Source organism: Phaethon aethereus (genome assembly GCF_964289735.1).
Source record: "Phaethon aethereus genome assembly, chromosome: 8".
Taxonomy (NCBI): domain Eukaryota; kingdom Metazoa; phylum Chordata; class Aves; order Phaethontiformes; family Phaethontidae; genus Phaethon; species Phaethon aethereus.
The window spans coordinates 31,972,232-31,998,488 of record NC_138584.1 but is presented as its reverse complement, the minus strand read 5'-3'; the positions used below and the strand labels follow the sequence as shown (position 1 = coordinate 31,998,488).

General features: G+C 43.6%; 1 protein-coding gene across 1 annotated transcript in view; it reads right to left on the bottom strand.

Annotated features, from left to right (window-relative positions):
* The window catches only part of NFIA (nuclear factor I A), a gene marked incomplete at both ends in the record, with an annotated part of 222,764 nt that overhangs the window by 55,067 nt on the left and 141,440 nt on the right, over nucleotides 1-26,257 (bottom strand). The window contains 1 exon segment of the mRNA XM_082003188.1: nucleotides 6,288-6,362. Coding sequence (XP_081859314.1) covers nucleotides 6,288-6,362 — 75 coding nt within the window.

Below are 26,257 nucleotides of genomic sequence, written 5' to 3'. Positions count from 1 at the left end.
AATCCATCATGCAAGCTCCCTACACCCCTGTTCATACACCCAGGGAACATGCTCCGGTCCCACATCAAGCGGCAGCGTGTCTGGGAAGATCCACTCCAGCACAGCCGGCTGTGTACATGCTGCAGCCTGCAGAAACTCCAGGCCACCGACATTAAAAATCTGCCTTTCCCCTCTAAGAAATGCTCTGCAGCAAAGTGACCTTCTGATAGCTCAGGAACATCTCCCAAACAGGAAGGGATGTCAGAATTGCCATTGCGAGTCAAAACAATAGTCTCTACCTACGTGCCGGCATCAAGATGTCATCTGACGCAGGGCTCCGACCCGGCGGGGGGCGAGGAGGACAGACCTCTCTTCCCCTAACCCCCAGCCTGCTGATATGCGCAGGCTGCCTAAGCAAACAAACTGGCGCCGGCCTCTGCTCCCATTCCAGCTGCTGGCATCACAACAAAATCCCTGGGCGCATGGGACACATTTCGCTCGCTCTGAGGGGCAGGAGGAGCTAGTTTGCCCAAAAAGAGGAGGAGGAAGGTGGGTGCCTCTGCCTGGGCACCAGTGCTGTGCTGCTCCCAGGGACACGGGGCAGCCTTGGCCCTGCTGCCAGCCTGCTCCCTCCGCTGCCAGCTTGTTAGCTCAGATCTTCACCCGAAATGTCAAGAAAAATAGTAGAGAAATTAACAAAAAGCCCTCTGACTTAACCCAATTGGATTATTTATTTTGAAAAATTTATTGAATTACAGAACAGGAAACCCACTAAATAAAGCCAGCCAGGCTGGCATTTGTCTTCCTTGGAGTACGGCACTCTCTTTTAGTCATGTTAATATTTAGTTTCTCTTTTTCCCGTTTTTATGTATTTATTTTTACAAAGGGGCTGGGATGTGACTAAGATCATTACATGTGTAACACTGCAGCAAAGTGATAATGTGTTTAAGGTTAAATGGGAGAAACATGACATTTGACTAATAAACTTTTTCCTGTGTTGTGACTCCATAAACAAAGGGAAACACACTGTGCTGCTGCTGCTGCTGCTGCTGAGAGGAAAGGGGAGCTGGTTTGTTGGGTTTTTTTTTGCAAGGCCTTTGTTTCCTACACACTGTATCGTTACATTCAAAGAGCTTTTGCCGAATACAACAGATATGAAATGTGTGATGTTCATTTTAAAATCACAAGTACAGCCTGCTATTGACCATCTAATTATGCTGAGTTCCATTTATAAACATAGCTAACCACTAAGTTTATAGAGACTTTTTGTGCTGCTTTAATAGGATATTGATCGAGAGCAAGGTTTGAGTGGACTGCCATTGAATTGTGTAATGGCATACAAAAGGCAAGGTCACGGCAACTGTTCACTCTATGCCTGCAGTCTATTTTTTATTATAATCTTTTTTTCTTCCTCTCATACCTAAGCCCAAACAGTGTGTTTTGGATAGCAGTGCTTTGCTAAGGAATATAGAGTATCTTTTAAATGTTAATTTTCATGTGGGTGACTTTAACTACCTTCACTACTGTAATGCTTAGTATAGCAGAAAACATACAGGCTGCTGTTTAGAGAGTGCTGGTTTATTATACCATGGCTTTCGCACACATGCTCTGCGTGGAGGAGAGCCTCTTCTCCTCTCGCGGGCTACAGGAAGGCAGCAGCATCCTCCCTGCCCTCTGCAGCCGCCTGCCTGGCCCAGACCCACAGCAGGAGCTGGGGCACCCCACACCTTGCCATAGGCACCCGGTACGTGCTGGGGATGACAGGACTTTCCCTGAAGTTTGTTTTTGGCTGTACCTGGCCACAGGATGAAAGGCGTGAGGAAGCTTTGTTTCCTTCGTCACACCCATGCTCTGTGCCTGGAGCGGCGACAACTACTTTCATTTCTAGCACTCATCCGCCTGCCTCCATTGCTAAAGCAGCCGCTAACCAAACCTGGCACCCGCCCCATCCAGCAGCCTCGGTGTTGCAGATCCAGAGCTTTTCAAAACGCCTTGGCCACAGAAGCACCTCTTACCTGTGGAATTAGCGTAACTGTCTCAGGGATAATTAGCTGGACCGTTTCTGTGTTTATACAGGAGCCGTAAGCAACTGCACGTATGCTTGTGTGCTTGTGGTTTCACTGGCTCATTAGAAGGATTAAAAGTCACCCCACTTGCTCCGTACAGCTCCATACTGCACACAGCTAACATCTTAAACCTCAAAGCGTGGCATTTTCCGTCCAGGGCGCAGTCAGAATTCCCTTGTTTATCAGCATGAAGAATGATGTCATTTTGACAAATAACACAGCACAAAACAAATATGTTTGATTTGGCTCTAGCGAATGTTCATAAATCCTAAATCTTTCTTCACATCCTGGGCAGTGCAGTTTATCTGGCTGCTTAAAGGACCTCCAGGGGAGGAGATCTTCCCAGCAGCTCTCCGCACAAGCGCGCATGGTGCAGACTCAAAGCCAAGAGGGGAACTGCATTCCCCATGCCCCTCGTCCTGCTCCAGCCTGCCACGGCCTCCCAGCCTCTGCCGGCCGAATGGGACTGTACGCTCAGCAGTGGCTTCGCACCACAGCCACCCCTCTGCCGGCACCTTTTGCAGCGGGGATTCTCCAGTGCCCTGCAGATAGTGAGTGGACTATGGCACAGAGTGAGTGGAATATTTTCCTAACAAAGGTAGAGAGGGAGAAGGTTTTTCTTTGCCAACAGCTGGCTGTCAGTTCACAAAAATTGTACATCTCTGACGCTTCTGCTTCAGAGCCTTTTGTTGTGAGCCCAAACCTCTCCAGAGATGGAAGAGCGAAGTCTCTGTTATCTGAAGGGGTCTCCCCAGTATCTGGGGTGAGAGACAACACTTAGAAAGGAGCTCACACCCTCTGCCTGCTAATAACGTAGGAGCACTGACAGCATGGTCTGCAACATCCATATCAGATGGGGTGGAGAGGGAACTATCTATCCGTTTTTCAGATGAACATTTATGATCTACTTTCTCTGTTTTACTAGGCTCTGCGAGATTCAGTAGCTGGGTAGCATTTCGAAATAAAATCTGCATCTATGAGACTGAAGAAAGCAAGTTTCTGTTACCAAAACAGTCTAGACTTGTTCAATAGCTCATAGAAACTGTGATGATCAGCACTGATAGGCAAGATAGATAGATAATGGTAACAGCTGACCTTTTGCTTGATTAATTCATTCCCCAAATTTGCATGACGGAGGCAACTGCCTATTATTTGAGAATCCTTGTCATGTGGAGCTCTGGGGACTTCACTAAATAAACCTGGCACATAATTGCTACCAACACTATTTCATAAGAGCAATTTTAGGTAACGGCAGCAAGCCACAGGCCAGTTAAAACTGTGGGAAATCACTTATTTCTATTATCATATTATCAACAGCAAGCATGGAAAGAAAAATTACAATGGGCATACACAAAGATGACCTCTTTGTAAAGCAAACACAGAGCACACTTGGGAAGACAGCAGAGACTAAACGTGAGGGCCCACTATGGACAGGCAGGCTTGCCCCTTCCCTAGCCATGGTGGCTTCTGAAGGAGCAATGACTTTTCAGAAAGTAAAAACAAGAGAATGGACTGAGGACATTTTGATTACTCAAGCTATAGACTGTTAGTAGCTGCTGGTGGCTGTTCATACGCTGAGCTCCCCAGAATGAAAGTAACCCACGTAGTGGTCTCAAATTGAGACATGGGAACATACAGAGAACTCAGCAAGGGTTATATTGAAAAGCACACTCCTTAAAAGACCTTGCCTGCCAATTTAGGCAAATACGCAGCAATTACTTTGTTGCTCCGTTATGTTAAACAATTCCTTGAATATTAGTATGCGAATTCATACTGACTTCGCTGGGAATTTGTTGCTAGACTCTACACTAAACATATCCTACTGGGTTGCCACGGCATGTCAGGCTGTGGGCTTCTCAGACCTCACAAAGTAAACAAGGTTACGGCTGGTCAGTACATGTCTGGGGCATCTCCAAGGAAAATCCAGGGTGCTATCAAAAGCAGTGTAGCTAAATCAGTTGCTGGCACTCTTCCCTCTGAGTCAGTTCTGAAGTGATATCCCGATATGCTTTGGGGACACTATTTTTGGTAGAGGTGCTGGCTTGCAGACAGGATATAAAACTGAGGTCTTGACCTCCCAGGATTATTAAAGAGCCCATGAAAAAGAGTGCAAACCCCTGTGCCTCGAACAGATAAAAGCTGAATCTTTTCATTTTGCCCACCAACACCTCATTTCTTACTTCCGATAAAGTTCATGCCCGTCCTGCTCTTCCTGCACACAGGTGCCCTACCCTTGGAGCTGATGCATTTCAATGGCAAGCAGAGGGAACATCTCGGACATGGTGCGCAGTTTGCAAAACATGCTGAATGCTAAGATTTTTGATACACAATATTTTAGTTTAGTTACAGTAAAATATAATGGAAGATTAATTGGCATGAAACATGGTGCTCATGAGGTCAATGCCAAACTCTCAGGGAAGCTGGGACTGGGGCTGGCTGTGAAGGCTGAAGTCCTGAACGGGGGCACTTTTCTAGCAGTCCCGTCCTGTACACATAAGCACGGCTGACAGAGTCCAGAGGCAGTTCTGCTGCGTAGGGCTCCTACAGTGAAGATAAGATTGTGGCGAAATGGGATGCCTTGCAGAGGGGGAGGGTGGATCCTTTTGGCTTCAAAAGCCTTACAGTGTCACACTGAAATAAAGTGACATAACACGGAGACATTCAAAGACTGGCGATAACTTGGTTTTGTCCACCACGGCTGCAGGTACCAGCAAGTTACAGTACAGTGAGTTATATGTCAAAGTCCCTACTTAAGCACTTCAGTAAGTGAACTGATTTGCAAATGTGCTGAGCACTCAACAGCTCCTCTTGACTTCCAAGTCCTCTTAACTTGTCCTTCTCATGGAATTCCCACCAGTTGTTAGGGAAGAAAACTGAGGAGAAACGTCTGCTGCCTTAAACTTTTTCTCCCTCTGTCTCTCTCTCCAGCACATACAACTCTGACATTCATGACACTTCTCTGACATTCTGACACATTCTGACATTCTCCCACTTGCCATGCTTTCCTTGTAGCATCCTATTTTTCAATAGAAAGCCAATTTACTAGCTAGTGTAAGTCTTTCCAAAAGAGGTAATAAAACAGGAAAATCCTTACAGAAACTCTTGTGTTCTGACTCAAAACCACAGATTCTCTGCTAGGTTTGTGCCAGTTAGATTCCAGCCCCAGAAGGACTTAAACTACATGCTCAGAGCCAATACATAAACAAACATTCCTGCTATCTAGGAGGAGAACCATTTTTATCACTGGCTGTGCTACGGAGATCGGTTACAAACCCTAAGGTTTTAAAGGGGCACGTAGTTGAGTGGTTCACCTGGAGCAGTGGCAATTGGTGACAATGTGATGTTACTGCTTAGCTCTACACTAGCTGCACAGAAGATCCCCAAAGGACTAGTACCTACGGCCCTGGCTTACCAGTAGTCTTTCTGCAAGAGCCTGTCCACACGCTCTCCTTGGACTATCTGGATTATGTCATAGCAAAATACAATCAATGCACCTTTGATCAATGGAACAGGGTGGTGACAGGTACTCTTAATTTACTGTTGTTAGCGAGTATTGACAAGTCTGTAATGATCATGCTGCAGTGTGTCATTCATGCTGGGGGCATTAGCATTCTTTAAAGGTCAAACCCAAAATCATTCTAGAAGATAGAATTCCATACAGTTAATGGGAAACGCAGGCCTTGCAAAGTCAGGATGTGTGCCTCTGCACAACCGAGATTATCGGAGCTGAAGTTGGTACAGTTGTTGGCATTATTAACGAGTCCATCAATTTGCAGGTGTACAAACATATGTATGCATGGCATGGATGAATACAACATGCAAAAGTGGCATAAGAAAAATTCCAGGCTTATGTGTATAGGTCATGTCATTTCTAGAGGTCTGGCTAAAATACAGTCCTTGGATCTTGCAAGGGATCCACTAGGTAAGCTGATCTTTGTAGGCATTTATCTGCACTCTTATACAGAGTCTGCCCATTTTCAGCTGGTTAACAGATGAGCTTAACAACTTGCACATGCAAGTTTGCAGAATTAATTTTTTTTGTTTACTTTAAAAAATTATGCTATTTTATTTTCCCACATTAGATGATGTGGCACATAAAAATTGTCCACTGGCGAGAAACGGGGAGAAGAAACTCTCAGTTTTCAAGACGCTGTTTCTGAACTGGGGAAGGGGACAATAAGAATCAAAGGAAAAAACTGGGATTGCAGAAACCACATAAACCAGCCACAAAAGGATACTTACTTTGTGAGACTCTTACTAGCTCAGTCACACTGAAAACACCTGATGTGACAAAACTGTCCTGGAAGCCCAAATGTCCTACAAAACAAACAGAGTGAGAGAACTGCGATTAACTTTAAGCATTTAATGACAGTATTCTCAAATACTTTACCTTCATTTAGACTTAAAATGTGACATCTAATTTCCCACTTAGCAGTAATTATTGTTTATGTAGGTGGGTAACTAGTCATACAGCTATGTAGGCTGCTTTGTGGTTTCTATCTAGAGGTTAGGAAAGCTAACATGACACATCAGCAGGGAGATTTTTACATGTTAAAGCATCTCAACAGGAAATCTGAAACAAAAGAGGACTATTTTAATAAACCGTTACCTTGGATGACCCCTAATGACTTCACAATTGAAATGAAAATACTGTACCTAGGATACAGAGAGGACAGCTAAGTTCCATAATCGTTTTAAACATTATTCTCTAAAGAAACATCTGATCAGGATTATCTACCCATTCATTCAAACAAAACAAGATTTAAAGATGTACTCTTCATTTTCTAAGGCTACACTGGGGAAATCTTAAAATAGCAGCTGGTTAAAAAAATTAAATTAATACCTTTCCCACAAAAAAAAAAATCCTAACATTTAAAACTAGCTTTCGAAAAGAAAAATAAATCTCTGTGTAAGAAAAGAAACTTTGAGCTTTGGACTGTCTTTAGGAACCAGAGCGTACGCTTCCACACTCGCCTCCCTTGTGCAAGGAATGCCTCTACACTTGGTATCAAAATGTTATTACACTTTACATAACAGTATTTTCCTTCTTCTCTGAAAACATGCCTACCACCAAATGTTCATTTAATTTTCACGGGTATGATCAATTACAAAAGGAGCAGCTTTCAGGCTGCAACCCAGTGTGAGTGTGCAGAGTGGGATACAGCAGTTCACGCGGGACATATCTGGACTTCAATTAGAGGTCTGCAGTTAGTCGGCCAGACTGACCTCCTGCTTTTGAAATCAGGGTCAAAGGAGAAATCTCAGGATAAAGAGATTATTAAAAGAACTGTAAAGTCCTACTTGTCCACAGGATAAGTGGCATACCTTTTTAGGCTGTCCTACTTAGAGTCACTGATTCCAGTGCACGCACACGTACATTATCGAACGTTTTGCAGGGGCACCATCTGCTCCATTGTTCATTGTCAGGTTCAGTACAATCTCCCTACATTCAGTATATACCACCATACACCACGCTCATCATGGCAATACCTGTGCGCTTCCTATAGTGACCAGGGCAATAGGACTAATGCAAACTGCATATTTGTTCTCCTGTCTTTCTTTTGAGGTTGTTTAAAAAACCCAACATATCCCATTGCCATTTCTACCTGCAGAATGAGAAGTAAAAGAAATATATCCTGTGTGCAGGACTAGAGAGGGGAACATGTCAGGGAACGTGTCAGGGAAAGGTCTGGGAGAGATCTGGAGGGAGGTCAGCCGTTCATCTCCAGCCAAGTCCTCAGCGGATTCCGCTCCCACACAGAAGAACGTCCCTCTTCCTGTGAGGATCCTATGGTGCCAGATGAATGCAGTCGCTAAACTAACAGACTTGAGACAAGTTTCTACATCAGGCATGTTTTTATACTTCAGCAATAATGATGAGTTTTCAAACTGTGTATATGTATATTTTTGGGCATCCTTGTGTATGTGTGTATACATATGTATTATGTACACAAACATATAAATATACACAAATCTGTCATGCTCCAGCTGTAGATAAATGTACTATAAAATATTGAAATTGATGCTGAAATTCAACACAAACAAATTCCTCAATCTGCAAACAAGGTTTTTATTTACATCAAGAGAATAATTTTTTCCCTACTTCAAATGAAAAAATGGTCTTACAAGCTTTTATTTTTCCTTATTTTCAACTTAGAAACAGCTCTCAGATAATTGTAAATGCTTCTGCTTGATCTGCTTTATATTTTACCATAATAAAGGTGATGACTATATCATTCTGCTTTTTAGAAATGGTTGCTGGCCATACACAACGTTTGTTCATTGACAATTTCCCAAGTATTTTTAATATGAAGATCTACTTTTCATATGCTGCAGCAGACCTGCCTATTGAATTAAATGATCTGTGAATTAAAAATAATTCTCTTAGGTCTTCACTGAAACCACTCATGTGCCTAAAATTAAGCATATGCTTAAGTGCCTTGCTGGATCAGGGCCAGGATGCTTACTACTCCGCAGAGCCCTTCGTAGGGAAGCCAGTCTTTGCTATATAACTTCTCATACTGTGCTCATCATGGCAGTATCTGAGCAACTTCCAGAAGCGCATTCAGCAACGCTACGAACATCTGCCACGTGTTGTTTTCTCACGGTGCACCATACTGGCTCTGCTCTGGCGTCCACTTCCACCTGCATTTCCCAGGCAGGTTCTGATTGCGCTAAGAGTGAAGGTGAAATTTAAATATGGAAGTAAAAAACAAATCACAGCTACGGTAGGACATTTGGCAGATTTTTTAAGGAAAGAGCTCTTTGTAATCATCCAATAAAAACATGATTGTCACACGGCTGTGTTACCTCAACCTAGTAAACACAGGTAAAACTAGCAATGAAGATGCCATAGAATGTTTTTAAATACATTCAGGGTGCCGCAGGGCATGACAAAAGTTGAATAAGTTAGCTTGGCCCTGCTAACTTCATTACTCTTATTTTGCTGTGTATACCTGAAATGTCTACTTAACTTCTGCAGGACATTTATGCGTGTACATGCAATAGTAATCATTAAACAACAGCACGCAATGAGAGTGATTAGATTTTCATCCTTCAATACTGAAAATAAACATTTCACAAATGAAAGGTGAATTTCACAATTCTCCAATTTGTTATTTACTTATAAACATTAGGAAATCAGGGACTCATTTTGCCAATCATTAATAATATCTTGATACTCATAAAAGCAATGCCCTTGGCTTAGAGTTCTATCTTTAACTCAATTCGATGCACAGTTGGTCCGCGAATTCACAGTTCACAGTAGAACTCCATGAAAGTTTAAAGGTTTGCCTGGATGGTTCAGATTGCAAAATCCAGGCCTAAGACTGTAGCTTTTGCTGAGCTGTGATAACAGTGCAAAAGAAAATGAGAGAAACAGGACAAAGAAGGTAGACATGTAAAAGAAGAATGACTGGGAAATAGCTGGACTGACAAAATATGTGAAGTAAACCTTTTGCACCTATTAACAGGGGTCAAAATGCAAAAATATATCAATTTGGCTCTTCCACTTATTTCTGAATGAGAAAAAAATAGGTAAAGTCAAGCAATTACATATGCAGCTGTTAGCATTAACGAGCTCCTTTACTGAAAAGATGATTAAACATCTTGAAAGCTTGCAAGATTTACTTTTCATGCAGCACTTTACTGAAATAACGTGCACTGTGATACTTTTGCTAAATTTCCCAAAGATAGAACATTGAAATTGTTGTATATGATCTGGTTATCTCTGCAGCTTTGCGCGACAGTCACATTTTGGTAGTAAAGCAGGTGTTCAAAATGAAGATGAGAGAATTTTTACTCATTTTATAAAAAACTAACGGAGCTCATTCACTGAAATTCTGGGTATAAATTAAGACACCTGGCTAGCCAAGGCAGGCCCTGACTCAGCAAAGCAGTTAAGAGCATGTGCTTAATTTTAATCACATGCCTGACTAAAGCACATGCTTATTTGCCCTGCCAAATAATGATGGGCTGACAAAGTTAAGCAGGTATTTAAATATATTGTTGAATGATTGCCTTCAACCTAAGACTAGGTTCCGGTAGGAGTTAGTTCCCTACACAAGACCTCACTTCAGCTCATGAGGATGATCATTTTTCCCCCAAGGGGGAAAACCCCCGGGTTCATAAGACCAAACTGAATAAAGCAGATCAGGATACTAACTGATAAATAATATGCCATTATCCAGTCACATGTTTGGTATAGCGTATAAATGCGATGCAACACTATTGTAACAAGTACCACATGAAAAATGTTTTTCCATAGCTTGATGACTGCTTTAATGGGGGAGAAAATTCATAATGCAATTTACATATTATTCTTTTCAATCCCAGTAAAGAAGCCAGAAGAAAAGGCTTGAATTGCTGGAGCCTTATTCTGATCTCAAAGAAGTTTTAAACAAGTCTTTCTATGCTGATCAAATAGAGTTTCACCTAATTTTCTCCTAATTTACACTGGCAGAGGAGAAATCAGGATTAGGACCTGTTGTCTAATGCTATTTGTTTTGAATTATTAAGCAAACATTCCTATTTCAATGAGTAAATGTGTACAAAGGCAACTAACCTTCGTCCTAAAATCTAGTTTACAGGGACAGTATTGTCTGCTTTCCCAATTAATGCTGTAAAAAGGAGTCTCAGACGTTGAGCTACCAATCAAGAGCTTGTGTTGTAGCTTGAGAAAATCATGACTGATGCAATTACTTTTATGTAGAAAGTCTGAATATGGTCTATAGGTTAAAGTTCATCGGGTTATTGTTCCTTAATTGAATATCAGAAGATGTTTTCAAGGTGCTCAAGGTATTACTGTTATTTAATTAGCAGGCTTCCTTGTGCTATCTAACAGTATTATTTTTATTATAAAATAGTTAGATTGCACCATAAATATACAAGGTATTTTCTAAACAGAGATACAGCTGGCTTCCTGAAATCCAAGCTTAAATAAAACTGGGAAAGAGTTATTCCTTTGAAGATGAAAAAGTCCAAATCCAACTACTTCTCTTCCACTACAGTCCGAGTGACAATGTATTAAGCTTTGGAGAACAGCTTTTTTGGAGACTTTGATTCCTTTTCAGTGTTTTGAAGTTACACAAGTCCCCCAAACTAGCACCGAAACCATTTCTAAAGCCCTTTTCATGTTCAGCATCTCACTATACATAGGCATCTTAAAACCTTAAAATAGTGATAATCAATTAGGGTCTCAAGCCTATTATCTTAACCAAATGCCTGATTAAAAGAAAAGCCCTCTCTGCTCAAAATGCAACTTGATTCCTTTTGGTTTTATCCTCTATCTAGATAGTCCCATGTTTCACAAACGATGTGGAGCAATAATATTGATTAGAAAATTAATGTCTGTATCACACAGCACATGCAGGCCTTGAGAGAGGGGATGTTATCAGAGGGAACCCGGCTCACCCCGAGGACTCCCAAAAGGTTAGCTGTTCCACGGCTGCACTGGCTGAGCAGGATGGGAGTGGCAGAATTAGTCCTAATCTGTGTTCTCCAGCAAAAAGAAAAGGACAGAATATGCATGCTTCAGCCGAGACCTTCATAACCCTTGCACTCTGCTTAACTGGAGGGAGAGTTCACGGAGCCTGGGCTGACCCAGCCATGGCACCCCACAGCTGCATTCCCTTCCAGAAACGCATCCCTCTGCGCAGACACGGGGTGCTGCAGGCGGTCTGGCACAGTGGGTGCGTGCCATGGGCGCAGGGAGGAGGGTGCACCTCGCTTCTGGGAAGCGTCCACCTCCAGGGCAAGCGTGGGTGGCCGAGGGGAGTGCCCCGGGCTGAGACCGGCTGCTGCCCAAGCGCTTGTACCTGCTCACCTGGCCCAGGGCAACAGCAGTGACGTTCACCAAGAGATACTTGGTCACCACCCCACGCTGCAAATGGAAAGCTAGATCCATGAGGCCGGACCGCACATGCTGACTTTGTATCTTAAAAAAAAATCTGGAGATGGAAGAGACCATCTGTCCCAGCTGCAATACGCTGTCCAAGTGAATGTCTCTCCCATTCAGATGGAAGAGAGAAGAGAGCACAAGGAAGCTGCACATAAGCCTGAATATTGCACATAACTGTAACGAAATCTGCGTTTACCAACAGACCCCAAATACCAATCTCCAGAGCTGGCAGAACAGCCTTATTTTAATTGCTTTGTACAAGATGCATTCCTCAAATTTGTAAGTGATAAACCCTTAATGGTAAATTATACCACATTTTTAATTCATGGACTTTTTATAGAAGAGTTAAGCAAGATGTTATACATTAAAGGTGACACAGAAACTCTCTTGTTCCCTGACAAATGCTCCCACTTCTATTTCGGCTTGTTATTTCCAATTTAATTTTAATGCCACAGCAATAGCTCACCTTGGACAAATTACACATTTTCTTATGAAATAACTGCTGGGTCACATGTCACATACACTGTTATTCTCTTTGGCTCGCCTACCTGCCTTTGGCTGAGGTTTTAAGAAGCACTAGAACTTTCTTTGTGGCCCATAGCAGGACGGATTAGACCGTCCAGGGCATGTCGTGTTAGTACAATAGAGGAACACTTTTAAGACTTTAAAGTCATGTAATACAATTCTAGGCTGGATCTTTCTTGTTAAAAAAAGTAGAATGGGAGTGATTGAAAGAGAAAAGGGCCAATATTTGACAACAGAAATCAGCATAACCTCCTAACAGCGGCAGTCATGGATGACTGCCCTTTGACCCGGGGAGATTATGTGGGATTTCAATGACAACAGCTGGAAGTGAGCATGTGAGAATAGAGAACACAGATCTGAGGCCTCCTACAAAAGACTGCACAATCCCTGCCCAGATCTGAGTGTTGATTAGAAATTGTTTCCTGGTTCTGGCTTAATAGAGTGTGATAATGAAAGTTTTGTTAACCCTTCACAATATGCAAAACCATTGGTAAATGATTTGCCTTTTTGGGGTTTAGCTAAAATGTCTGTATCTAGCAGGCAGTAACACTGGGAAGCAGTGCTAGTTTTCGTGGGTGCTGAAGTTCAGCTCCGTTTCCACACGGTTTGTATACTCTCGGTGGCCGTCGGGAATCCACATCTCAGGGCGCTGGGAGGTGGCTCGGAGAAAGGACTCTCATGCCCTCACTGGGGAATCCACCCGACCGCCACGATGGGCGTTCTCCCGAGGTGAATCAGCACCGAAGCGCGCATGTAACGTCTCACTGCGCGTCGCCTTTCACGCTCGCGCCATTTTAGAATCTCTAATAATAACAATGCCTAATTATTATTTCAGTATGTGTCACATTGAGCTCCAGAGTCTGGGCAGCAAATGAATAAATGTGGACCACAGCAAATGTGGCATCAGGCTGGCTGCATCACCACCGGCCTGATCCTGCACGGGTCCACAGCAGCTTCAGCTCTTAGGAGATTCAGCTCACTTTGATTTTAAGTGCAGAAATAGTGGAATTAATGGCAACTTATTAACGTTAATGAACCGATTACAAATTGGAATCAATCATGTCAGGTTTTGTCCAAGCGGAGGGCACAAGGAGAGTTCCTTTCTCTTGAAGACAATGATCTTCTTGAAACACTTAAAGTACTTCGAGTTCATGTTAAGGACCTTGTGCAATGGAAACCATTCCAAGATCTAAGATGTTTGGTGTGGTTTTTCGTTTCTGATGACTCCTAACGGTGTAGGGTACTTTTCAGTACTCATGTGGGTGAGAAATCAGTTAAATACAGTTTTTTGATATACTGATAAAAATTAAGAATCTCCCTCTCTACCATATACGAAATTCAATAAATAAACTAACCGCATTAATACTGATAGGGGCCTATAGCTTGAAAAACAACAGATGTCTTAAATTAGCATATTTCTGTTTCGGGTCCTCAATCCAAAAAGCAAATATTAAAGAAAAGAAGAAAAATCATTTTAAATGGTCATACTCATTTGGCAGCTTATAAAATAATGTGCTCCTCAAAAGCTTTTCGAAGTAAACGAGATGAAATCTACCCTGGGATAATAATTCTGGAATATTTATGGCATCCAACAATAAAAAGAGTAATAAAAAGAAAAGCCTGCCTCCCTGAAAATAATAATATGAAGGCATTATTTATCTTCACATTTTCATATCAACCCTGGTTACAAGAGCAATGACAGCTGTGATCTCCAAGGTCTGTGGTGATACTGCCAGTTCAGCTTCAAAGTTCAAAGCATGACTCAATGTCCAAATGAGCCAAGAGAAACCACCCGGTTTCCCTAAGCTTCCCGGGGATGCTGATGGCATGTGATGCTGCAGGGTGCTCCCCGGGCTGCCAGCAACGGGCACCCACCCACCCTCTCAGCCTTACAGGCGAGTGATCAATACGGGCACTGGTGGGGGAGACGATAGGAGAAGGTGGGTACTGCCGTCCCTGTTCCTTTCCCCTTGCAAGGCCTTTGTAAAATGAAAGCCCCAATGTCAAGAGCTAGGGATCACATTAACCTCAGGACCCACCAGAGAGCTGAAAAACCTCCTAAAGAGAATAATGTAAGGATAATTTCTTTCCAGCGGGTCATTTTTTAATGTCAGCATCCTATTACAGCCTGAAAACATCACTTTCTACAACTCATTTGTCTGGGGCCGACCGCACACGCTCCATCCACTGTCGTTGCTCCTCTTACTCCTCAGCAAGTATCAACAGAAATTTTGCCTCCTGAATTTTGTTCACTGACTTCTAGGAAGCTGCTGGCAGAAGTAAAGGCTTGTAGGACCAACGCTGGGGCTGCACGCTGTAAGTGTGACATATAGCCACGTTCTGGTCTTCACTCTGATGGAGTGTGCCTCGGTACATGCAGAGTTTACTTGGGTTTACATTACAAATTAGAATTTAGCTACAGTATTAATGCCGTAAATATTATTGTTAATGCTGTGTGAAGAACATCAGTGTGAAAATAAATGTAAGGATATTTAAAAACTGGTGTGGAATACTTAGGTATTCAGACTAATCACGGGCTGAAATAAGCACATTTGTTTCAAATCCTGTTTATAGCACTGCAGCCCCTCCCTCCTTTAAATCTTCCTCTTAACCATAGTGATGTTTATTGAATACCTGTCATTTCTCCAGCAGCATGTGCCAACAGCAGCTCACCAGTGCCAGGCTGCACGAAAACCCTTCTGTCTCCTATTCTCCAAGGGGCTCCCTTAGATCAACTACTCACCATACCCAATACACTGAAACCCATAAATTTGCAGATACTGCAGTCAAAATTCTTAACAGGAAAGTGCACCCATTTTGCCCAGTGTAGCATACTGAAATATCACATGGTGAGAAGCATTTCTCACCATGTGTAAACTGTCAATTTGATTTGAAATTAAAATTTTTGATTAACATGAGCGTTTCTGAGCCTCCCGCTGGCAACAGCCCTATTGCTGAAAAGTGACATGATTTGTGACACACATGCTGTACAGAAGCCCCATGCCAGCAATTGTTAAACCCATTTTCATTCTGCTTTAATACGGTATGACACTGAGGAAAATAATTTTAATATTTGGAGAAAGAGGGTAAGGGTTTAAGGACTGAAGTCCTTTATGGGTGTAAAGCAGGATTAGAGCAGCATGAAAAAACGGCACGGAGGTCTCCCCGTCTCACAAGTCATGTCTCTTTTCAGCAATAGGAACCATCTGCAGGAAGCTAAGAAAGGTCCGTGGTGAAGCACAAAGCCTTCTTTTAAATCCAGTTGATATTTCAAACACAGCATGAGGTACTTTCCACCTGTGAATGCCGAGATGCTTGTGCACGGGGAAATGCTTGCAACTTCAATAATTAAACCCTCTCGTACGGGAGGTAGGATTTTCTGGTTTCCACAGTGGTCTGTTATTTTTCCATGTTTATTGTTTCCCCAGCGGTATCAGTGGTCGCTGGAGATGCTAACATTTATACGGTGAATTACTTGTGAAAGAGGAAAGTTTTGTGACTATTAAGACTTTTAAGCCCAGGAATCTACCTCTTCAACAGACTAGCGGGAAGATTTTTGTTAGTTCAAAGGGCTAACGAGTGAACACAAGAAACGGGGCGCTTTTGTGGCAACGGATTTTAAGGCTATGATATACGCACGCAGAAGACAAAAGTTCAGTGGGGATTTTTATAAACGTAAGCCTGTGTCACTGTTGCAAGCTGCTGACTCAACTGTGTCACCTGCGTATTTCTCAGAGTGTATCTTTTTTTTTCCAGTAACATCATGTTCTGAGGAAGTTTATCATGAAACAAGTATCACGAACAGTCATTCTGAGCAGCAGAACAGCTTTGATAAGTGTTGACACACATCTGACTTTTCTTTGAGCTCCTAACACTATTCATCACATTAAACACTCAGCTCTGCTGGACTCTCTGTTCCTAGTAAACACAGAGCAATTTCTAATTGCCATAATACAGCAAGTTTAAAAAATGTAGTATTTTAAAAATAATTTTAGATGGTGAAATGAAATACCAGGATGATTCAGATGCCCTGGAAGTATTCAGCCCTGAACATAAAGCCATGGGCTCATTTATGTTAATAACAGCGCTCGAGAATTCAATCTGCATGAAAAACATGGTCCTCAATAAAGCTGTGATGTACAGTTATTGTAAGTATGCAGGTTCTTTTAAATAAGTCTTAAGTTTAAATAAGTGTTGTGTGTAAATATCTAGTTTTAATTAGTAGATTGCCAAGAAATTATACAGCTAGACTCAGTGATGCTGTAATTATTTTAGGCTCTATAAAACCCTCCCTCAGCTGGTGGTAGCTAAGTGTACCCTCCAAGGTTACTCTGCAGATATGCTCGGAGCTGAACCGAGGGAGTCTGAAGCCCTGTGGACACAGAATTAGGGGGCTATAAAAAGACGTGTTGGGGTTTTTTTTAATTTACACGTTAGTTTATAGTTACAGGAATAATCCACGTATTCAGAGCACTTGGCAGAATTCTCTAGAAAAGCCCAGCGTCCAGGAGGAGCCGCTGGGGCCAGGGTCAGGCGAGGGCGGGCAGCTTTCCTGCCCCACTTTGCTGGGCGATATGGACACAAACCCTGGCGACTTCATCAGCTGTTTCCTCTCATCCTCCCTTCCTGGCACTCCTCTCTCTTCACACCGAGGCATTTTAAAAGACTGCGTCTGGACAGCACGATAATGAAAGCTGTAGAAATATCTGCTGAAGATTAGATTGTATAAATGCAACATGAAAATAAGGATGCTGGGCATGAAAGCTAAGTCAAAAGGATCAGCCACCTCCACTTTTCCCCATGGGCTTTCCTTTGCCTTCAGAGTTGCTTCTTACACCTCCTCCACCAACACCACCAGTGAGCACACTTTAATTCACAATAAACACCATGCAAATTATGTTACTCTATTTACCTGTTGTCCCTTCCATTGTATCACTCAAGAGTTTTCTCTCCAGAAGGTTGTTAGTCCTCTATTCTTTGTACAGAACAAAAATCTCCTAACTTTGGTAACTTTTAGTCCCAAGTCAGCTGACTTCCACTAGTGTCCAGGTTAGTTACCCTGGTGGCTGGGGAGGAAAAAGAAACTTTCCACTAGTCACGGCATGGCAACACACATACAGTCTGTCCTTGACTGTCCATATCACTGGGCTCATGAAGTTTCAGCTGGGGCCACCCTGAGAGATCCCTGCATGGAAGACTGGGGGAACCTCACAAGCTTCTCTCTAGCAGCACCTTGGACTGCAGGGTACCAAGGTAAGTTTCTGGAACAAAGCTCTGATATACTGGTGGCAGAGAAGACAGAAGGGGATGGGTGTGAAAGCACAGTAATGCTTGTCTAGGGACATGTTAAGCTTGCACAAGACCTAGAACACAAAACCTGATGCTTATGGCTGCAGATAAGGGCACTGTAGGCAAACACCATATGCTTAACATGTATGGGCTCGCAACTCCTGTCCAGACAGCAGACTGACACCCAGTGCTGCGTCATCCTCTCCAGAGAGGCACTATGGACTGAGGGCTGGGAAGTGAAGGGGTTGTCCTCATTGCCTGCTTGAGGAGAGAAAAATGTCTCCACTGAGCATAGAATCTCTGGGTGGCCACCAAGGTCTGCACCAACTTCACCTGGGTTACGTCAGACATCTCCAAAGAACAAAAGGGTGGAATGACTAGCAAAGGCACCAATGAGTCTCCACAAGGAACATGTCACCTCCTTATCATGCCCCTTAGAAGCAACACAACCCCTCCACTGGGAGATCCAGGCTCTCCTGTCTCATAGCCCAGGCTCTGCCCAGGCTATGCTGGGTCTCTGCCTCCTCCGAGTATTGATGAGGAAGCCCCACAGACTTATCGACTAACGTCCCAAGGACTGATGCAATTGGGGTTAGGCAGGCAACTATGCTTACAGGCGGCGGTGGAGAAACCACCATGTATTAGTGGATAATTCCCCCAGCCAAGTCCAAAACTAGCAGCATAAGTCCAGTGGGAAGAGACTGCTGGATGTGGAGACCAGCAGCAGAGCTCTGCACGATGACCGAGACTCTCTTTCTGTTTTATTCTAAGTTTGTGTTTTGTAGGGCAGGATGCCCTGTCTACATTCCTTTACAGACTAAGAATGGACATTTATTAACAAGTACTTGGGCGGACAGCCCAAAACTCTAGACTCCTGGCCTGGGACTGTACGACAGAAAGGGCCAGTGACCCCTGTTTGTGTTTACTGTTCTTCTATAGACACATGTTGGTGTGATAGGGGCATTCACTTTCTCAGATTCAGGCCAAGGTCAGGCCAGAACACGGACTGAATTTATTTTCTCTGTGTAATTTGCTCAGACTGTAGCCCAAAGAGGGCCTCCAAGTTCACTAATTGTGAGGGATTCAAGATTAACAACATAAACAGAAGGGGCAGAGAGGGACCTTCTTAGTCCTTACCTAATTTCATGTGCTCATCCCATGAGTGGCAGATATGGTGGTTCCAGCAGAGGTGCCTCAAGGAAGTGAGATGACAGAGGTAGGATGTCTCGCCCCAGGAGGCCGCCTCCAGCAACTTAGACACACTCTTGGTATAGAGGTGAGGACCTGAGATGAATCTGCTGCTAGAGGCTGCGTTGGTCAGCTGAGCCTATGCAGTCCTCTTCCCATGGTAGAAGGCTTGCTTCCCTAGACCCTCTTACTCCTCCCCAGCAGTCAGTCTTGTGTGGCATAGTGCGATACACAGGGATGCAGAAATGTGGCTGCCGGATGGAGTCCCTATGTCAAATGCCCTGTCTGCTTCTATTTGAGACAATCTGAAGATACAAGAGGGGCTAGGACTTCAAATTTGGACCATGCTTAGCAGCTTGACTCACCATTGGGCTTGTTCTAACAGTACTCTGCATGTAAACTATGAGACTTTGTACCATGACTGACTTACATGAAAAGCAGACCTTTTGCTGATGAGCAGCAGTTGAGCAGGCAGAAAGAATGAAAATGGAAAAAGAATTCCAGTCACAGGAATTCACCTTTACATTAAACTAAAGCAACTCAGGTAAGAAGGAAATCCATCCATTATGGTTTATAATGCATAAACATCCATTTCTTCTCTCTTTCTTCTTTGCCTGCATTACTGAAATACAGAAATAAAGGAAAAAATAATGATGGATGGATTTTGGAAGACTCAGAGTTCAACGCAGGATGGATGTGATCCCAACATTTCAGATTCTTATCTCATCGTAATTGGAATAGCTGAACCTCTCTTGTCTGCAAAATTAGGCAAGACATCCTGTGAGAATGGGCTCTTTTTCATAGCAGTTTAGTCCCCAGACACATAAAAGAATGAAAACAAGAAATGGAACAGAACATTTTTAGTTTTGAATAATGGCTTCATTTGGGCAGTTTAGAATAAAACTTCACTGGAAGAGTTGAGGAGAAAGTTCTTGCTGACAGTATGCCCATGCCTAGATAAATTTGTCCACAGAGCACATAAACACTTCTCTAAAATGATAATTTATCTAAGAAACTCCCATTTTGTAGAAGTGAAGAGAAAAACAGAAAGGGAAGAAAGTACACATGGGCAGCAGATACACTGGCCACTCTTTTACTGGGAAGGAATCATTCAACCAACTCAACGTGCCCTGCTCTTGCAGGAAACTCTTTGTGTACTCTGCTTTTTAGGATGAGCAGGAGATGGGTGGGTTAATTCCTCAAGCAACAGAATCTCAGGTCCAGAGCAACTGCAGCATTAAACTGAAACATCTCCATTTTAAATCTCCCTGAGGTTCAACAGAGAGAGAGATGAATTCCCCAAAGACCCAGTATCTCTGCTGATTATAGAGGGAGAGCAAGGATTTTAGGTTCATAGCTGGTGCCTCATTTTAATGCCTAATGTTAGGTGGGATGAAATCCAAGCCTTAGAAGTCTATATACCATATTAGCATAGACCTGAAAGAAAATTTGCTTTCTTCCCCATATCTTGCCACAGGCAGTATCTCTTGACATGCTATGCTTCTCTACCCTTACATATCTATCTGGCTACTTGTCGTTTTTTGTTGTTTGTTTGTTTTAATTCAGAAGACTGTAAAATACAAGTATTGCTGAGTTATCCTTGTGTTCCTGTCCTTCATCTGGTTCATTTGCAGGAGGAAATAATGATCTGTCACCAAGGTAAATTCATTACCCGGCAGATAATGCCACAGTGTTTCTGCTGCACATTTCACAGTAAGACATTCTTTTTCAATGATGTTGCATCTCTGTTCTCGTGGGAACAGTTTACGGCTGACATAGCAATAGTAGTAATAACAACTTACATTTATGTTGTACACGGGATGATCTTTACTTCTCTCTCCTTCTAACAGTGGATGGCTCCCTGTCCTGCTGCAAATGCATCCTTCATGGCCATGACAGACAGAAATCTGGATTCACTAATGCTGGGCTGCCTCATCCCTCAGCTGTTTGCTCAGGTTGGCATACCCTTTCCAATCCCATATATTATTGCTTTAAATTGAGCTGTGGGCCATTACCATACCACTCCTCTAAGCCTTCCCTCACAAAAATCTGTGGGGTTCCTCTCCTGCCTCAAAACCACAGCTACCTCAGTTCATCAAGCTGCTGTCCCCCCTTTCCTGCTTCTCACCTCTTCCCCTCCTCTCGCAAGCTATGGCACGCTCTGCTGCATGATAACATTGGCTCCCCTTCGTACGGCATGGGGGACACGGCTAGCTCTCTGCATTCTGCTATTGGAAATTTCCTGAAAGCAAATTCCCTGATTTTTAAGGACTTTGAGGTATAACATGTGGGAAAATCGCAGGTGGTCTGCACTGCAAAGCTGGTCAGGTGGGGACACCCCCTAAACACCAGCAGGTTTTCAAATGGGGATGCAGCTGTCAAAGAGCCTTCTGTTAGAGATACGATTTTAAGAGTAAGGAACAGAAGCAGAAAAATAACAGGGACAGAGGTCTAGATTCTCTGTGCGCGAGTGTTACAAGCTATGTAAGAAGCAGTCCTCCCTTTACAATCCTGGGAGAAGAAATGCCAGCAAAGGGTTTGGGCCACCGCGGCCTGAACGATGGTGTCGGCATCCTTGTCCCTGGCTAAAAGCTCGCAAGGCTGCCAGCCCGTGCCCTGGCTCGCCTAGTGGGACGCTGCACCTCCAGAGCACCACTTCTCCCTCTGCCAGCCTGCCCTGCAGCCGACTGCAGCAGGGGTGGCTGCTGGGGGTGACGTGGCAGGGCTTGGGGTGCCGGCCATGCGTTCTGCAAAGGCCAGAGAGAGAGAAGAAAAACATGCAGGTGCCAGCAGCAGCCCTGTCTTTTTCTTGTGCCTCCTTTTTGCCAGTGACAGGAGTGAGGTGCTGGCTCCTCGTACCAGAGTGTGGCTTGCAGCGGAACCCCTTGCTTCAAGTACAAGTGAGGGAAGGTGAGAGGTAATGATTAGAGACACTCTAAAATGATTACTTTAATTGAATCTTATGAAAATGGAAAACAATGGCAGTGTGTAATAATAAAAACCCACTATAACCACGTTCATCTCTTGTTTACTAGAAAGTGCTTCCCTGACTACAGATTTACTCTGGGGCACAGCAGGAAACTTTTCTCCTTTAAATTTAATCAGCCCCTTTTCTTTTTCTTTTTGAGAAAAAATACCAGCTATCAGATCTGTGTTTCCCATCCACTCCTAAGACTCCTCAGGGCAGTGCCTGGAGGTGATAGTGTGAACTCACTCAAGAATGTGAAGGCATTTTATAAATCATTTGGTTTCAGCAGGAGGGGGAGAAAGGGAGAAGGCAGAGGGATGATATAGTTTACAGCACATACTCGGCAGTAACTCCCAACTGTCAAACTTCAGCATTTTCTTCAGTTGCAACAGTGGTTAACAAAAAAATGTTAAGACAGCAGACATTAAATGCACATAGTAAGCAGCACATTTAATCAACTGGCACCTTTCTACCACCCCACCGCCAAAATCTATCCGGACACTATCACAACCCAGAAAAAAAGTCATATAACTGAAGATACAGCACTGACGGGAGAAAAAGGAGCAGAAATGAATAACATGAGCTGCTGTAAACAACTTGCGGCGCCCTTTGTGTGCAAGATAACAATAGCAGAGTTAAAGGAGTATGTTTACAAGCATGGCTCACTCGCCTCACCTTCCTCCTGCCCCCTTTTGCCACACTCGCTACCTCGCTCCTGGGAAAATATTTGCAAACCATTGCAAATAAAAGTCTCCTTCTCACTTTCCAAGAAACGGATCTGGTATTTTTCCATTTCAGTCACACTACAGCCAGGCTTTGGAGGGGATTTTATTCTCACAGCTCTGTGAGAGTCACCTGAAACTTTCTTTCCATTTCCTATCTAGTAACTTTTGCAATTAAAAAGTAGTATCTGCAATTAAAAAAATAGTATCTGATTAGCTATAGAAATTATAAGGCTTTTTCTGGGACCCTGGTCTCACCAAAGTGCCCTCCCTTGACAATATCAACAGTCCAGCATACAGCTTTCAGGAGCTGTGCATTGCTCTTCATGTGCACCTCTTTGCTCATGTACACAACTTCAGATTTACAAACTTAAGGCTACTTGGAAAGCACCTGATTAACCCAAGAATCTGCAGTATATGCAGATATATGGATTTTATCTGAGTGTGCAAACCAAGTATGAGTATGAAGGTTGGAATCTATTTGAATGAAAATTACCTTGTACCTGTAAAACCAGGTATGATTCATCCAGGCACCACACCACACACAGAAAACAGAAGAAGGTGTGAAATAGCGACATACATTTTCACAGTTTATATGTATATTTGGAAAGGCCTAGAGTCAACAGAATACCTCCTGCATTGGTCAGGAAGTCGGAACAAAAGAACATATGAGCGCGAGTGAGAAAGCACGATCCCTTATCACAGCTCTCAGTGGTGCTACACTGACATTCACGGCTGAATGAACCAAGCTCTGGCTGAAGCAGCAGAGTTTTAGGTGCTGATGGTCCCAAATATGGTGAAGGATAAGTGTCTAAGTAGGAGGAAAAATATAGTTTGTCATAAAGTGCCAGGCTGCCTGGGACTCGAATCGTGAGGGACCTCTGATGGTCTGGGTAGACTTGTTGAGCAGGAGCAAGATGCTCCCCCTGGGCCGCCGGAGATGGGCAGCCTGCCACCCACCACCGCACCGCCACCGCTCCACCTCGAGCGGGAGAGGAGGACACTACGGACGGTCAGCAAATGCTGCCGTCAGCCCCTTCTGCCTCCTGCAGCTTGCACAGCGAGAGAGCCAGCGCTTCACTAGCTCATCGGCAGAGCACAGCTCCCAGCACGCATTTTTAACTTCCAGTGGTTTGACCACAGAGGGCAAAATTTTGGCCAGGGAGTGCTTCCGATCGCATGAGAGCCGCGGCGAGCCAGGCTGGATTTTGCTGTTGCGATCCCTGAGTGCAGGGCTCCCACTCACTTCAACAGTCGACTGGCACTGCTGCAGAGAGACACTACCTAAATAGATGTGAAGTAATGAGTACTTCGGATAAGCGACTGATTTCAGAGTGTGCTTTTATCCACGGGCCCTGTATTTATAGTTCAAGCCTTTTCAATTAATACGCACACCCTAAAAGAATTAAACTACTAATTATCACATTTTACCGTGGTTCACAGAACTTTCATCAGATCTAGTAAATGAAATCACGAGTTCAGCAGAAGAAGCTTTGCTGCGCCAAATTATGTCAAGGTTATATCATGTTGATAATAAAAGATCATTTGGTTGGAAGCCTAACCTAGAAGGTTGGGGAGGCGTAAAAAGTTCACATTTTGGATCATGCTGCTCTGGTGTGGGCGTTTTGTGTTTTTTTTCTTGGTTATTGTGGAAGCAATTTTCCTGCAAGTAAAATTTTCCCTTTGTCTTACATTACAGGCATTAGGAAATTCTTACATCGAAAGACAAAATAGATAGGTTTGGGGTTTTGTTTTGCAAGTTAGGCCTTGGCACCACATTATCTTCCCACTAATAAACTCCCCTTTCTACTGGGCAGAAAATTAAAACAATGCCCATACCACAAATAAACTTCTTTCCCTAAGTGCCCAGCTTCTTGGTGGGCAAGTGTGGTATTCAAAAGCATCCTTCAGCCTGTGGTCCGCCCAGGCAGTAGCAATTACTCTGACGCAACACAACTCTCAGCTGTTAATTAAACAGCAGGTCTCTCAAGAAAACATATGGAAAAAAAAAAGTTTTAGTGAAAATTGGAGCTTGCTCACAGCTCCAGACGCCCTTCCCAGGACACCAGGAGGACTGGCTAAAGTTAGCACCGAGGTACCTCTCAACGTGCAGAGGTGGGATGCGCGTAGAAGAAGCCAGCACGGGGGCAGAGCCTTGCCATGGCTGCTTGCCCCCAGCCCGCTGCTGTGGCGCAGGAGTGGGCAGCAACCTGGCACTGCTGTGGGGCAAAGAAAAGCCTTAGTCCTGCAGAGCAAAGGAGGGAAACTTGCCTCACCGAGGCACGGGAGCTTCTTAGGAGGGAGCTCCCGGCCAGCCCATTTCCAGGCTGCCCTCTAGATGGCCCTTGCTGTTATCTTGTGGATAAATATACGCGGAAAGGAATGGAACAGAGCAACAGAATAAAAATATATTTTGAAATGACTTAGAATAATCGCAGCTGTATTTACGCACCTTATCCACTGGAAAGGTTCATTGCCTTTTTCCTGTACACACATATGGAGAAATAAAAATATATACTCTAGCCACATTTTTATTTCTCCTTTCCTTTGCAGCATTCAGCCACTCCAAGCGTAATGAACGTTTCATGTCTTTCAAGCACTGCTTTGTCATGCTATAAGCATTCATTTCATGCTTTGAATATTTCCTGTCATACTCGCCTTGGATGAATTTTTTGTGGGAATGCTTTGCTTGTGAAGGTTAATGGTTAGCAGCAGTGAAAACTGAAGTCCTCTGTCAGTCCTCAAGTCTCAAACACTGCGGGTCACTGATGAGAAAGGCTCTCACTGGGCCCCAGCAGAGGCTGCAGAACTGACCCTGACTGACGACCGTGTATCTCTCCCGATTGACAGTCAACACCCTTCACTGGTGCCATCACAGGGTCCCCTCAAGAGAGTGCCAGCTACTGATAAGCAAGCTAAATCCTGAGCCTAGCAGAGGACCTGGAAACTCAAAAGCTAAATCCTGGAAACAGTCTAACTGTGCCTCACAATCTGGACCACAGAATCATTCGACTTTGAGTGCGAATCTCAATGAAAATATGGTAATATAGGGAAAACGGTGTTTTCTTTCCTAATTATTCAGACACTTCTTCATGACAGTCATGAAACTAGCTGGGAAATACAGCCGGATGTTGCAAAGTTTCAGTTCTAGACTATTATAATTAAAATACTGTATTTCTAGTTCTTGTTGGAATCTATCTGTAATGAAATAAGATGAAAAAAATGCAAGACTAAATCACACATAAGTTAAATTTATAACCAGACATATCTGCTTTTGTTTCCTTGGGAAATGCTGGCTCTCAGAACTGCCTACATGCACTCTCTCTCAGGGGGTGATGAAACACAGGTTGGACCTCATCAGACCTGCATCAGCTGATGGGTCCTGTTAAAGTCAACAGCCGATTCTGTCCAACCCATAGGAAGGCAGAAGAGACCAGCCCCACCAGTGTTCCCCTGCTTGGCCATAGCTTTCAAGCCTGGACAAAGTTCCCCATTGCTGTTCCCGGCAGACAACGTGATCCGTAAGGGTGCAAATCCGTTCAGAATTTGGTCCTGGCAAGTTACAAAGGTGCAAACAAGCTGACATCACCAGGAGCTTTGACTTCAACACCAGCTATGAGAT